Below are 13,541 nucleotides of genomic sequence, written 5' to 3' on the forward strand. Positions count from 1 at the left end.
CCGAGCCGTCTTCCTCGGAGCGCCGCATGCGCCCTCTGCCGTCATTGGTACCGTGTGCTGACTGCGCCGCCCAGAATCCCGCGTGCTCTCTGTAGATTAATTTGCCATAATGCACGCCTCCCCCGCCGCATCTCCGCCTGAGAAGGCTCCTTCCGACGATCAAAGCGCGTCGTGGAATCCCGCGCTGCGCCCAGACTCCGCTCACGCCCCTGCGCCTCTCTCCACCACCACCCACGACAACACCGAGATCGACTCCAGCGCGCAGATGGCCGACGTCGACGCTCCCTTCGACTCCCCGCCGCCGCGGACCTCCGAAGACCGCCATCCCTTGAACGACGACGAGCGCCCGCGCTTTGTCTTCGACGAGGAGGAGGACGAGTTCGACGCCTGGCACAATGACGACGATGGCCATCTCGACCTCGGCCACGATGACGCTGGTGCCAGGACTCCCCTGGCCACCGAGCGTTCTGCCACCCCGCAGCCGCCTGCTCCAAGTGCCTCTGTTGCAGAGCCTCACGAGTCTCACGACCCTTACGACACCGAATCGAACGTAGCCGAAGCGACCGCCGTACCGCCCATTGAGCAGACTCCATCCGCGTCCGAGCCCACAATAGAAACAGCCCCCGTCGAGCATCCCGCATCACCACAAGAAACCGCAATCGAGTCTACGCCCATTGAGCAGAGTGCACCTGAACTGGAACCTGCGGCGGAACCCGCACCTGCCGAGCAGGCCGAGCACACCGAGCAGACCGAGCAGACCGAGCCTGAAACAGCGCCTACAATAGATCCCACGTCTTCCGAGCAGACTGCGGCTGAAGCAGAGCTTGCTCCGACACCCGCAGAAGAGGCCCAACCCACGCCGACGATAGAGCACGAACAGCCCGACATCGAGACAATAGACACCGAAGCGCTGCATGAGACAAATCCTCCCGCAGAGACACCAGCGGAGCACTCTCAGGAACAGAACTATGAGCATCAAGGCGAGACCACAACGCTGGAAGAGGCTGTGCAGGAGAGCGCTCAAGTGCCATTGGCAAACGACGCCGGCACTCCCGCCTTGGAATGGGGCGCATCGGACAGCGCCTTTGATTTGGGATCATCAGAACCTGCTGCTGCCGCGGAAACACCGCAGGAACCAGCGCCTGAATTCGTGAATGAACATACTGCTGAAGCGGAGCCGGAGCCCGAACATGCCGCCAACGTGGATTGGGGAGATGTGGAAGATGATGCTTTTGACCTGGGTGGCCAGGAATCTGCGCAACCTGCAGATGCACCGCAAGTTGAGCAGGACTCAAGCAGCCATCAAGTACCCACTGCCGTGGACTTGGATTGGGGAACAGCTGCCGACGATGACTTTAGCTTTGGTGCCCAACAAACGACCGCACACGAAGAACCACAGTCATTCCCGGAACCTCAACCCGCACCGCAGACAGAGGCAGAACTCGACATCACACATCCACAGCAACCGCTGTCCGAAGAGCCGAATGCTGCAGCGACATTGGACTGGGGTGAGGCCGCGAATGCCGATTTTGACCTGGAAACAACGACAGCTGCACCCGTGCAAGAAGCTCCGGCAGTGGAGTCGAAGGCGGAGGCAGCACCGCCGGCAGAACAGCCTTCCGGAGGCCCGGATCTGGATTGGGGTACATCCGCAGACGATGATTTTGGCTTCAGCGCGGTTACACAGGAAAACCACACGTCGCAGCCTACGGAGCTTACGGAGCCGAAAAATGAAGGGACTGATAAGAATGAAGAGGCGGACCTGAGCGCAATGTGGGCTGAAGCTTTGGCGGACGACGACCTTCTTGATGAACCCTCGGCCACCGAGCCCTCCGCAACCGAACCCTCAGTTGATCCGTCTGCTTTCTTCCTCGATGATGATGAAGGGTTCCTGGACGACACTCTCCCTGCTCAGAATGGCACCGCCGCTGCACCGACACCGCCTGCGCCTGCGAACAAATACGCTCCAGCAGCAGCGCAGGCACCTCTGCCAGCCGCTCCGAAGAACCCATACGCTCCGCAAGGATTGCAGACGACCAACGCCTCTCAACCTGTTCCCGCTCCCGTGCAGACTTCGCCTTACGCTGCGTTGAGCCAGCCATACCAGCAACCTCAAAGACCTGCCATGTCAAGCTCTGCGCAGAGTTTTGCGGCCAAGGGAAAGGGTGGCTACTCCTCTCCTTACGATCTTCCGGATGACCTCGCGAAGCAGCCCCCAAGGAAAAAGATTGTCCACGCACCGACTATACCAGCTCCGCAGTCTAGGGCGCCCCCACCGACGTCCTCTGGCATGTACTCTAATGCGTCGTCTCCATCTCTGCCACCGCCTACGTCGACTTTTCCCCCATCCCCCATGCCTGTTCAGTCCCCAATGACGCCTTCCGGTGGTTTCCCGGGCCATCCTGCTTCGAAAACGCCGAGTCTTTCCTCAAAGCCAAGCACCGGCGATTTCTTCGAAGACCTACCAATCGTGGCGAAACCCCGTCCAGCTGGCAGATATACCCCGCAGATCAAGGGCCCAACCCCTTCTCCACCTCCGATGGCAGGTCCACCTCCCAGGCAAAGTTCTCAAACCTATGGGCCTCCTCCAATTGTTCCCCCTCCCGTTGGAGCACAGCCGCAAATGCCAGGATCGCAGTCTTCTCAAGCGTCTCAAGCATATGCGCCTTCGGTTGTTCCCCCTCCTGCGGGAGCGCAACCGCAAAGACCAGGTTCACAGCCTCCCCACGCATCTCAAGCATATGCACCACCGCCACAGCCCCAGAGGTCGTCCTCTCACACATACGCGCCCCCAGTAGCGGCACCGGCACCCCCTCAAAGGTCATCCTCTCACACATACGCGCCCCCAGCGGTTGCGCAGTTGCAGGAACCTCAACGCCTCAATCCCTTCCCAGATCTGCCCCCAACTTCGCAGCCTGTACAAGGATTGGGTGTGACATCGGCCCCGCCTGCTGCCGCCTCTCGCTACTCGCCTGCACCACCGGCTGCAGCTGCAGCTACTTCCCGGTACTCTCCTGCGCCGCCGGCTGCCCCAGCGTCTTCTCGGTACTCTCCAGCATCTCCGGCAGTCCCGTCACCAGCGTCGCATAATCGATACAGCGCCGAGCTTGCTGGGCCTCCTAAAGGTCCGGCGCTACCGTTTGCCCCACGAACTTCGAGTCCGCTAGCATACCACAGCACTCCAGATCATGGTATCCCAAGACCCTCGTCTTCTGGCAGCCGCCGAGCTTCTCTACAGCCAAGTGTGGCTTCCGGAGACGAGCCGCTCGGAGGCCATGGCAGGTCTAGCCTGGAGCTTGTGCGAGAAATTCCTGAGAACGAGCAGAAGCCGGCCACTCCACCGCCACCGAGAAGTATCCCTGGATCTGCAGTCGCTTCCCCTGCTAGGAGAACAACTGCCAACTACACGCCGCAATATCAGCAAATTGTTTCTCCCCCGGGACAAAGTGGAGTCGCACCACCCCGCCGCGCTCAGTCGCAGTCTCCCGGTGCAACTATGAAGGGTCCTTTGCTGTCGATGGCTCCAATTGAGCGGCCTGCGTCTACGAATGGGGTGACGCCTCCAAGTGCTAATGCATCGCCGTACACTCCTTTCGCCGCCGCTGCCCCGACTTCTCAACCCGCCGCAGTTCCCACCTCCGAGCCTGCTTCTATGTTGCCTCAGCAACGCCCCCGCCGCCCAACCCTCAGCGAGTTAAGTTACGTGAAGCCCACGGATGAAACCGTGAACGACCCGCTGGAAAGGTGGAAAGGTGCCCCCATCTTCAAATGGGGCATTGGTGGGACTATCTTGACAAGTTTCCCTCAGAAGATCACTCGCTATGGAACCGGTAGCGTTATGCCTCTGATCAAGTGCACTCCGGGCGAAGTGCAGCTGCAAAAGGCAAAGGAGATTTGCCCCCTTTGGGATCCCATTGCGAAATTCCCTGGCCCACTCAAGACCAAGAGCCAGAAGAAGCAAGCTCTTAGTTGGTTGCACCAGAGCATTGAGACGATGGAGAAAGACTATCAGAGCAAGATCTTCAACGGGGAACTCCCTGCCGAGGCCAGGATTCGATTTGAGGAGAAGATTCTTCTATGGAAGGTCTTGGAGGTATTCGTCGAGCATGATGGCCACTTGGAGGGGTCTGACGTTATCAATCAAGCCGTCCAGAAAATACTTGCGAACGGCCAAGACGAAGAGCCTCAACTCTCGAGCCCGGTGGACATTATGGGCTCTTCAGCAACGACTGGCTCTGTCAACACTGCCGAGCCCATTGATCCGAAGTCTGTTGAACAGCTGCGTGCTCATCTTCTCAAAGGCAATCGCGAGAAGGCTGTCTGGGACGCTGCTGACAAGAGGCTTTGGGGCCATGCAATGCTGATCGCCTCGACAATGAACAAGGACATCTGGAAGCAAGTGGCTCAGGAGTTCGTCCGCCAGGAAGTCCGCAAGGTGGCTGGTGACAACCAATCTTTAGCTGCACTCTACGAAGTTTTTGCTGGCAATTGGGAGGAGAGTATCGACGAGCTTGTACCAGCTTCGGCCCGTGCTGGTTTCCAGATGGTCAGCAAGACCGATCGGTCTGGTGCCAACACGAACGTCTTCGCAGGCTTGGATCGCTGGCGAGAGACTCTCGTGCTTGTTGTCAACAACAGAAGCGATGGTGATCCACAGGCACTGCTGACTTTGGGCAAACTTCTCGCAGGATACGGCCGTGTCGAGGCGGCCCACATTTGCTATCTCTTTGCTCGCTCTGCTGTCATCCTAGGCGGCGCAGATGATCTCTCGGCACACGTTGTTCTCATCGGCGCGGACCAGGTCAACCAGCGATCGGACATCGGCCGGGACATCGAACCCATCCTCTTGACTGAGATCTTTGAATATGCCGTGTCACTTTCGGCGCCCACAGCACCCCCGGCCATTCCTCATCTGCAGGCCTACAAGCTTGCTCATGCTTTCGCACTGTCTGAGTATGGCTACAGAACGGAGGCTCAAGCCTACTGCGATGCAATCACGACTGCGATGAAGTCGACCACTCGCTCCTCGCCGTACTACAACGCTTCCCTCGTCCAGGAACTTGACGACCTCATCAAGCGCCTCTCGGAAGCGCCGAAGGACTCGTCGTCTTGGATCTCGAAGCCAACCATGGGCAAGGTGTCGAGCACTGTTTGGTCTAGCTTCAACAAGTTTGTGGCCGGTGAAGAGGATGACGCGGAGTCGACAGGGCCTGGAGGCACCGACACGAGCCCCTTCGCCAAGGTCTCTGGAGACACTCCGAGCGTGAGCAGATCTCCTTCCACTGTCGACATGTATGGAACATATTCGGGTGGTAGTGCCCCCTATGCGCCATCCAGCTCTGTCGCTGGCTCCCGATATGCTCCTTCGGCTGGTGGATACGCTCCTCGGACTTCTGGCGAGCAGCCACGTTCTCGCTACGACCCAGTGGGGCAGTCGCCATACCAACCACACCGACCTGCAGCTGAGTCTGGAGAGCGACACGAGATGCCTATGGATGCTTTGTTCGCGCATCAAGGAACGCCGCCGTCGTCGTACAACCCTCCCACGACGCAGTACGCGCAGCAACCAAAGGTCCAGAGCCCATATGCTCCATCCAACGGATCGGTGCCTGCTGGATCACCTTTCAACCCCTTGGGGAGCCCGTACACACCAACGACGTCTGGCTTCCAGTCTCTTGGTGCGTCGGTGGACGGAAAAGCCACAAGTAGCTATGAACCTCCGAGCAGCAACTTTGGACCTCCTCTAAACTCTCAAGAAGCCCCTTCAAACTCTTACGATCCGCCAACAAGCTCGTACGAGCCGCCTTCGTACCAACCCTACGAGCCTGAGCCCGAGGCTGAAGAAGAAGCGAAGGAGGAAAAGGCCAAGAAGAAGTCGTTCATGGATGACGATGACGACGACGAGATCGAGCGTCGTGCTGCAGCTGTCAAGGCGCAGCAAAAGGCAGAAGCCGACCGGATAGCTGACGAGGCTTTCCGCAAGGCGGCCGAAGCAGATGGTAAGTCTGACAGGTTGCAACCCGGTTTTCCATCACAACCCTCGCTAACTCTAATGCCCACACCCACAGCCGCCAAACCCGCCGGACCGAAGAAGACGGGCTCCTGGCTCGGCGGCTGGTTCAAACGCTCCGACAACGGCGGCGGCGGCGGCATGGGCGACGCCGGCCAGGGCGGCAACAAGCCCATCCGCGCCAAGCTCGGCGAGGAGAACTCGTTCTACTACGACCCGGACCTCAAGAAATGGGTCAACAAGAAGGCGGGGCCCGCCGACCACTCCAAACCCGCCGCCACGCCGCCCCCGCCCAAGGGCGGCCCCCCGCTCCGGCCCTCGGCCTCGATGGCAAACCTCGCGGGCCCGCCGCCGTCGGCCAAGGCCGCCGGCCTCACGCCTCCCGGCCCGCCCGCCGGCCCGCTCCGCAGCACGAGCATGCCGCCGCCGATGGCGGCGAGCGCGCCTGGCTCGGGCGCGGCGACGCCGGTCCGCTCGGGCTCGCCTGCCGTCGGTGGTGGTGGTGGCCCGCCCGGTGGTGCCGGCGGACCGCCCAGTCGGCCGGCGACGAGCATGAGCAACGCGAGCAGCATCGACGATTTGATCGGGGTGCCGGCGCCGAGGAAGGGGCCGGCGGCGAAGAAGAAGGGGCGCGGGGCGGGGAGGTATGTCGATGTCATGGCGAAGTAGTAGTAGTAGTCCAGTGTGTGTGTGTGTGTGTGTGTATCGTTTTGGGGTTTTGGGGGGGTGGTTGGTTGGTGTTGGGGTGTATAGATAGAGAGTGTAGTGAGTGAGTGGCCTGACGGGAACGGGGGGTCCTTTTTCGTTACGTGTTTTCATTTTTTTCTTCTTTTTCATTGTTGTTTTACTCTCTTGACGGATGGATGGATGGATGGATGGACGCACGATGGAAATGATGAGGTGGGGCTGCAGTTACTACCGGCACTACTACTACTCGTCGAATTGATTTTTGGATTGTTGGGAGAGGAGGGGGGGGGAAGGATTGAGATTTGTAATGGCGACGCATTGATGTATGGATGGACGAATTGGTGGATGGGACGGACGGACGGACTGGCGGACGGACGCAGGGATGGATGGACGAAACGTGTTGTATGGGAACTGATTTTTACTGTACGATAGCCCTTTCGATGAGAGTATGGGGTTTCTTCGTTATTACTTTGTGGGACGTAGTATGGTTTATAATAATCCTCTGAGATGTGGCTATGGAAACCTTGTGGATGACTATCTCATGTTTAGTTTACAAGAAGCGGCGGACGGCCCCGGCCACGGATCTAGCCGTCCAACCTGGACAGCATGTGTCGTCAGCCCACGATAGCGGTACGAGCAATGCACAAAGCAGCCACCACCGGAGCGGAGACGAGCAGACGGCCGCGTTATTAATATGATTGGCGACGCAAGCTTTTGCCGAAGCTTGATCGGCTGCCACGACCTGCCTCGCTGGGCCTAGCCGTTCCTGAATCCTGACTCTCCGCCGCTCCACCGCCGGCTTATCGCTGCCGTCACACGCCGCCGCGCAACACCGCCGTAATTGTGACCTCCGCCGCCGTACTTATATATTGTCCGCCAGGCCCCCCCTCGGGATGATGGCGTCTCTTCCAGCGCGCGTCGTCCCCGCGCCGTCGCAGCTAGCTCTCCACCGGCCGGTCCCTTCGTTGTCGTGCTCCTCTCCTAGCTTCGTCCGTCCTCCTCGGTTGCGGTCGACGTAGCGAACAACAATGCCGTCGTCAATCATTGCTACCCTTGCGGTTGCGGCAACGGCCGTCTCCGCCCAGTTCGTGACGGCGCCGTCGAACCTGACGCTCAAGAAAGGCGCCGCTGGCGTCAATGTGCGGTACAAGGAGGTGTGTGCGTTCCTCTGTTTTGTTGCTGTCTCTCTTCTTCTTTTTTTTTTTGTTGAGACCCTGCGAATGACGACGACGACGCTCGACGTGTCTGTGAGATGGATTGTCTGACTTGGTCGGCTAATTAAAAAAACAGGTTCCCACCGGCATCTGCGAGCTGGACCCCGACGTCAAGAGTTTCTCGGGCTACGCGGACGTGGCTGAGGACCAGCATGTTTTCTGGTACGTGGGGTTTTTTTTGCTGGGGGGAATCTTGTTCAATGGCTGAGAATTCTGGACTTGCAGGTGGTTCTTCGAGGCGCGCAACCAGGACCCGACGACGGCGCCGCTGACGGTGTGGATCAATGGAGGTATGGAGGTTTCCAACGCGAAGGAACGAGACGGTGGAGGACTGACAGCCACATGCAGGCCCCGGAAGCTCGTCCATGATCGGTCTGTTCCAGGAACTTGGGCCCTGCGGCATTGATATCGACGGCAACGTCTACAACAACCCGTACTCGTGGACCAACGCCAGTAACATGGTGAGTATCGAGCCGCTGACATGTTCATCATGGACAGTAGTGACCTGACTTGTATCTCTCTCTCCAGCTCTTCATCGACCAGCCCACGCAGGTCGGCTTCTCCTACTCGATCCCCGTTCCGGCGTACACATCCGAGCAAGGCGACATCGTCGTGCTTCCCAACGCCACCTGCCCCGACTACGCGTCCGACTGCGGCACCTACTCGTACCCGAACCTGACCCTGACGGCCAACTCGACCGACAATGCGGCACCCAATTTCTGGAAGACGCTGCAGGGCTTCATGGGCGCTTTCCCCGAGTACTCGCAGAACGGCTTCCACTTCACCACCGAGAGTTACGGCGGCCACTATGCCCCCGTCTTCAGCGGTAGGGAACAGCAACCCCACCAACTCGCATCGAAACACACGGCGTGACTGACTGACTCCCTCACGCAGACTACATCGAGCAGCAAAACGCCAAGAACATCACCGACGCCGTCCACATCGACCTGCAATCCGTCCTCATCGGCAACGGCTGGTTCGACCCGCTCACCCAATACCAAGCCTACTACAACTTCTCCATCTCCCCGGGCCACACCTACGACTACCAGCCCTTCAACTCCACCATCGCCGACCTGTGGTACAACAACCTCTACGGCCCCGGCAACTGCTACGACCAAACCGCCGCCTGCTACGCCTCGGGCCGCAACGACGTCTGCGCCGCCGCCGACACCTTCTGCTACCAAGAAGTCGAGAACCTCTACGACATCTACTCGGGCCGCGACGAGTACGACTTCCGCGAGCTCACCCCGGACCCTTTCCCTTACTCCTTCTACGTCGCCTACCTCAACGACCCAGCCATCCAACACGCAATCGGCGCCGCCGTCAACTTCTCCGAGTCCAACGCCGCCGTCTCCACCGCCTTCGCCTCCACCGGCGACGACGACCGCCCCGTCCACTCCCTCGACCACGTCCGCGCCCTCCTCGATGCCGGCGTCAGCGTCACCCTCTACTTCGGCGACGCCGACTACAACTGCAACTGGCTCGGCGGCTCGGCCGTCGCCGACGCCATCGCCGCGACGGGATATGAGGCAGCCGGCTTCGTCGACTTGCAGACGTCCGACGGCGTCGCGCACGGCCAGGTGCGCCAGGCGGGCGCGTTCGCGTTTGTCCGGATCTACGAGAGCGGCCACGAGGTCCCGTTTTACCAGCCGCTCGCCGCGCTGGAGATGTTCGAGCGCGCTCTCGCGCGGAGGGACCTGGCGACGGGCGAGGTCGTCGTGGACGGTGGTTATGTGACGGTGGGGCCGCGGGAGAGCACGTATAGGGAGGGCAACGCGACCGTGCAGATGGAGGTGCTGCCCGAGGATGCGACGTATAACACGACGCTGAATGCGCCTGATCCGATTGTCAATGGGACTGAGGTGGAGGATGACTCGGCGAGCGGGAAGAGGTTGGCGAAGAGGGGGTCAAAGAAGAGGGATAGGTTGTTTAAGCCGAGGTTTCTTTGAGGTGGTGGGGTGTGTGTGTGTGTGAACTGGAAAGTGGGTGGGTGGATGGGTGAGTGGGGGTAAGGACAGACACGATTTTGGTATGTAGTCCGAAGAAAAATGGCATTTTATCCTTTCGCTCAATGATGTGGGAGTGCAGTGATTTGTTGGTGTTGTTGTTTTTGAAAGTCTTTCGGCTTCTTTTACCGCCTCTGAGTGGGTGGGTCGGCTGCTGCTGGTTTGGGTGAACGTGTGTTGAAGCGCAAAGAGCTGGTTCTGTGAGATGGAGGTATACGCAAAGATGGCGATGGTTGCAGCCTAACATCTAAGCTCTGAGATATCGCCTAACCGTGTGAATGTTATGGGAAAGAGAATTTACGCTAAAGCTGGGTAGGACATTTACTGACAGCTTGTGTTAAAAACCCACGGTACATCATTTGTGGAAAAGTAACCAACCACCGAAAGTTGCGGAATGGCCGATCAGGCGAGACGGGAGAGAGAGAGAGAGAGAGAGAGAGAGAGAGAGAGAGAGAGAGAGAGAGAGAGAGAAAGTCCGTCAAAGCTTCACAACCTCAATGTCCGGTTTGATGTACTTCATCATGTCCAGCAGAAAGTAATCCTCAATGCCCGAATCAGCCGCCGCCGTGGCTGTCGTTCCACTCTCGTCATCGGTCCTAGTACCGCGACTACTCCCGCACAAAATATACACTCATGATCAGTAAGCTCGTTTCTCCTCTCCAACACGAACACAGAAAAAAAACAGAAAAACACATGCACCACACATACACTCACTCAACAACCAGGCAGCGAAAGATAAAAGGTGAAAAGTAAAAGGAAAATAAAAAAAATCCTCACATCTTCTTGTTCCCCCCCACCAAACACACCTCGTCCCTCCCCCAGACCAACGCCACCGCCGCCGCCGCCGGGCCCCCCACGACGCTCCACCCCACCGCCCTCGCCGCCACCCCCAGCCACCCCCACCTGACGATCCCTCCTTCCCCGCCGCCATTGTTACCTTTGATCCGCGTGTCCCGCACGTACAGCGTCGCGGCCCACACGACGGCGGCGGCGCCGCTGACGCACTCGTCCCACTGCATGAAGCGGTGGACGCCTTCTTCCAGCGGGATGGCTGCGGCGGAAGCGGAAGAAGCGGAAGAGGGAGAAGCGGGAGAGTACTTGGGCAGGAAGACGGCGGCGGGGTGCAGGGACGCGGCGAGGGAGGGGCGGAAGAGCGCGGGGAAGAGGAGGGTGCTGAGGGAGAGGGAGAGGGTGGCGGCGTGCGGGATGGTGGCGAGGAGGAAGGCGAAGAGGTGGGGGGTGGATGTCGTGGTGGGCGTGGTGGACGTCGTGGGGGTGGTGGTGGAGAAGAAAGGGCGCAGGATGGCGGCGGTGGAGAGGTGGATCCATAGCGGGAAGACTTGCCAGGCGGAGACGAGGGTCTGCTGGGTGAGGGCCGGGACGAGGGCGGGCGAGGGGAGCGACATGGCGGCCGTCGGGAGGATGTAGCCGAGCGTCATGGCCCAGGGGAGGATGCGGGCTTCGGTCGGGGAGAAGGACAGGCTGGCGGTGAGGGCGGAAGAGTTGGTGCGGGAGGGGAGGGCGAGCAGGTGGAGGAGGCACCAGAGCGGGATGGTGATGGCGACGGAGATGTTTTGGTAGAGGAGGCCGATGAGCGTGGTGCTGCGGGGGTGGTGGTGCAGGGGTCAGCGGGTGTCGTTGTGCTCGTGGTGTCAGCTTACTATGCGATGATGCGGTGTTTGTTGCCTTGGCGCTTTGCTTCCAGCTGCATCAGAGTCCAGTAGGCGCCCATCTGGCCGAAGAAGTGCGCGGCTTGCAGGGTGGCAGCGGGATGGCGGCCGTCGAGCAGCTGCCAGAAGAAGATGAGCAGCACGGTGAACTGGCGGTCGAGCGGGGCGATGCCGGTCCACTCGCGGGTGAGGGGCAGGCCGTCTGTGCCGGGCATGGTGGTGATGGTGGTGTCGTCGATGATGGCGGTGATGTTGGCGAAAGTGGCGTTGTTGGTGCTGAAGACCATGGTGGTCGTCGCCCCGGCGGCCAGCAGGGCCGGCAGCAGGACGACGGTGGAGAAGTTGAGGTTAACCATGGTCTACGTGGAGATGGAGCAGGAAGGAGTCTAGGCGGGGTGGATCTGACGGGCGAAGCTGACGTTAAATAAATATTCCTGCTGGCGAGTCATAGCTAAGTTGCATGGATGTGAATGCGGGGAGCGTCGACCGAGGCAGAAGCGCGTCGCCGGGCAGGTGCGCTGTGGGCCTGCCGCATGAGGAAGTCGTACAGACACTCGCCGCCTGTAGTAGTAGTCGATGCATGTTTGGTGTTCAATGGATGCTACTTAGCGGCTCCCGGCGGTGAATGGCTAGTATTTCTGGCACTCGTCCAGCTGAATACCTAGTCAGTGCGATCAGCGCCACCGCCGCCTCAGTGCGGCATAGCGGCCGTCAAACTAAAATTTAGACTTAAGGGAAAGGGGATCTATGTGCCATGGCGTCACCTGCCAATACTGCTAGTATTCACTAAATTCAGCCTCTTACACCGCCAGCCGCTTCCTTAAAGACGTCAGCTCCTCGTGCTCCTCCCAATCTTCGCCCACCGAGTCTTCTTCTCCCCGCAACTCCCGCCATGCTGCCCGCCGTCGTCTCCATCGCCACGACGCTGTGCTTCGGCCTCGCCGGTGCCAGCCTGACATGCAGCTCTGAATCGCAGCCCAACCCCATCCCCACGGCTGGCGGCACCAACCCTTCAGGCACCATCAACGGCACTCTCGCCGTGCTGCCCATTCCGCTCTCCGAAGCCCAGCGCATCGTCGGCGACAAGTACACCATCCAGACCGCCGCCTACCGCGAGCTTCTGCCGTCCTTCCCCGCCGACATGTATCCCGCTATCATCCAGGCCGTGCTCGACCACGACATACAAGCCTCCGGCATCCGCATTCCCGACTTCACTGTACGCCCATCTCTCACCCACGTGACAAGCAGCTGAACTGACCGCCCCAGCGCATCTCGATCGAGTACCCCTTCATCTCCATCCCGGGCACCAACCGCTCGACCTCGTTCCGCCTCGCCCCCATCCAGGCCATCTCCGCCACCAACCCCATCGCCATCGCCGGCTCCGCCGCCTACGGCACCCACGTCTTTCCGGCCACCTTCGACCCGCCCTGCGACGCCTACGCGCCATCCGGCCTCGACACGCCGACGACGACGACGACGACGACGCACCTCAACGCCAACCACGTGCTCAAGGACCTCTCTCCCGGCCCGCTGTTCACCACCGAGTTCACCACGCCGGGCGCTGCCGGCGGAGAAAGCCCGTACCCGCTTTCTTTCTTCGTGAACGTGACGAACCAGCCGTCGTTTGCGGATCCGGCCAAGGGCTGCGACAGGCAGGTGAGGCTGTTCGACACCGCCGTCACGCTGCCGCCGTGGGAGCCGGTCGCGGTGAGGGGCGACGTGTGGGCGAGCGAGGACGTGTTCAAGGGCGATGTGGTGAAGGGAGATGGTGGCAGCGGCAGGAAGTGGGAAGGCGCGTGGGGGTTCAGGCTGGACACGGCCTTTATCGAGTATAATTTGCTCAAGTGCGATACGCTGTGAGCGAGCGAGCGAGAGAAGGTAGTAACAATAATTTTTGTCTGTCATGGAAAATACCTGCCACCCTTCCCTGCCTTGTTCTGTAATCCGCACCATC

General features: G+C 60.0%; 4 protein-coding genes across 4 annotated transcripts; 3 read left to right on the forward strand and 1 right to left on the reverse strand.

Moving 5' to 3' along the window:
- Positions 1-109: 109 nt before the first annotated feature.
- On the forward strand, positions 110-6,679 carry BKCO1_7800020 (copii coat assembly protein sec16; the record flags this gene model as incomplete). The annotated part of the gene is made up of 2 exons (XM_020279076.1): positions 110-5,999; positions 6,069-6,679. The coding sequence occupies 2 exons, from the start codon at positions 110-112 to the stop codon at positions 6,677-6,679; spliced, it is 6,501 nt and encodes a 2,166-aa protein (XP_020125811.1).
- Positions 6,680-7,725: 1,046 nt separating this feature from the next.
- BKCO1_7800021 (carboxypeptidase d) lies at positions 7,726-9,860 on the forward strand (the record flags this gene model as incomplete). The annotated part of the gene is made up of 6 exons (XM_020279077.1): positions 7,726-7,851; positions 7,988-8,073; positions 8,137-8,201; positions 8,260-8,372; positions 8,440-8,737; positions 8,806-9,860. 6 exons carry the CDS (start codon positions 7,726-7,728, stop codon positions 9,858-9,860), a joined length of 1,743 nt encoding a protein of 580 aa, XP_020125812.1.
- Positions 9,861-10,690: 830 nt separating this feature from the next.
- On the reverse strand, positions 10,691-11,943 carry BKCO1_7800022 (atma protein; the record flags this gene model as incomplete). Its single annotated transcript, XM_020279078.1, has 2 exons — positions 10,691-11,519; positions 11,579-11,943. The coding sequence occupies 2 exons, from the start codon at positions 11,941-11,943 to the stop codon at positions 10,691-10,693; spliced, it is 1,194 nt and encodes a 397-aa protein (XP_020125809.1).
- A 536-nt stretch (positions 11,944-12,479) lies between these two features.
- On the forward strand, positions 12,480-13,447 carry BKCO1_7800023 (isoflavone reductase family protein; the record flags this gene model as incomplete). The annotated part of the gene is made up of 2 exons (XM_020279079.1): positions 12,480-12,803; positions 12,854-13,447. 2 exons carry the CDS (start codon positions 12,480-12,482, stop codon positions 13,445-13,447), a joined length of 918 nt encoding a protein of 305 aa, XP_020125810.1.
- Positions 13,448-13,541: the final 94 nt, after the last annotated feature.

The sequence above is a fragment of the Diplodia corticola genome (genome assembly GCF_001883845.1).
Source record: "Diplodia corticola strain CBS 112549 chromosome Unknown scaffold78, whole genome shotgun sequence".
NCBI classification, from domain to species: Eukaryota; Fungi; Ascomycota; class Dothideomycetes; order Botryosphaeriales; family Botryosphaeriaceae; genus Diplodia; species Diplodia corticola.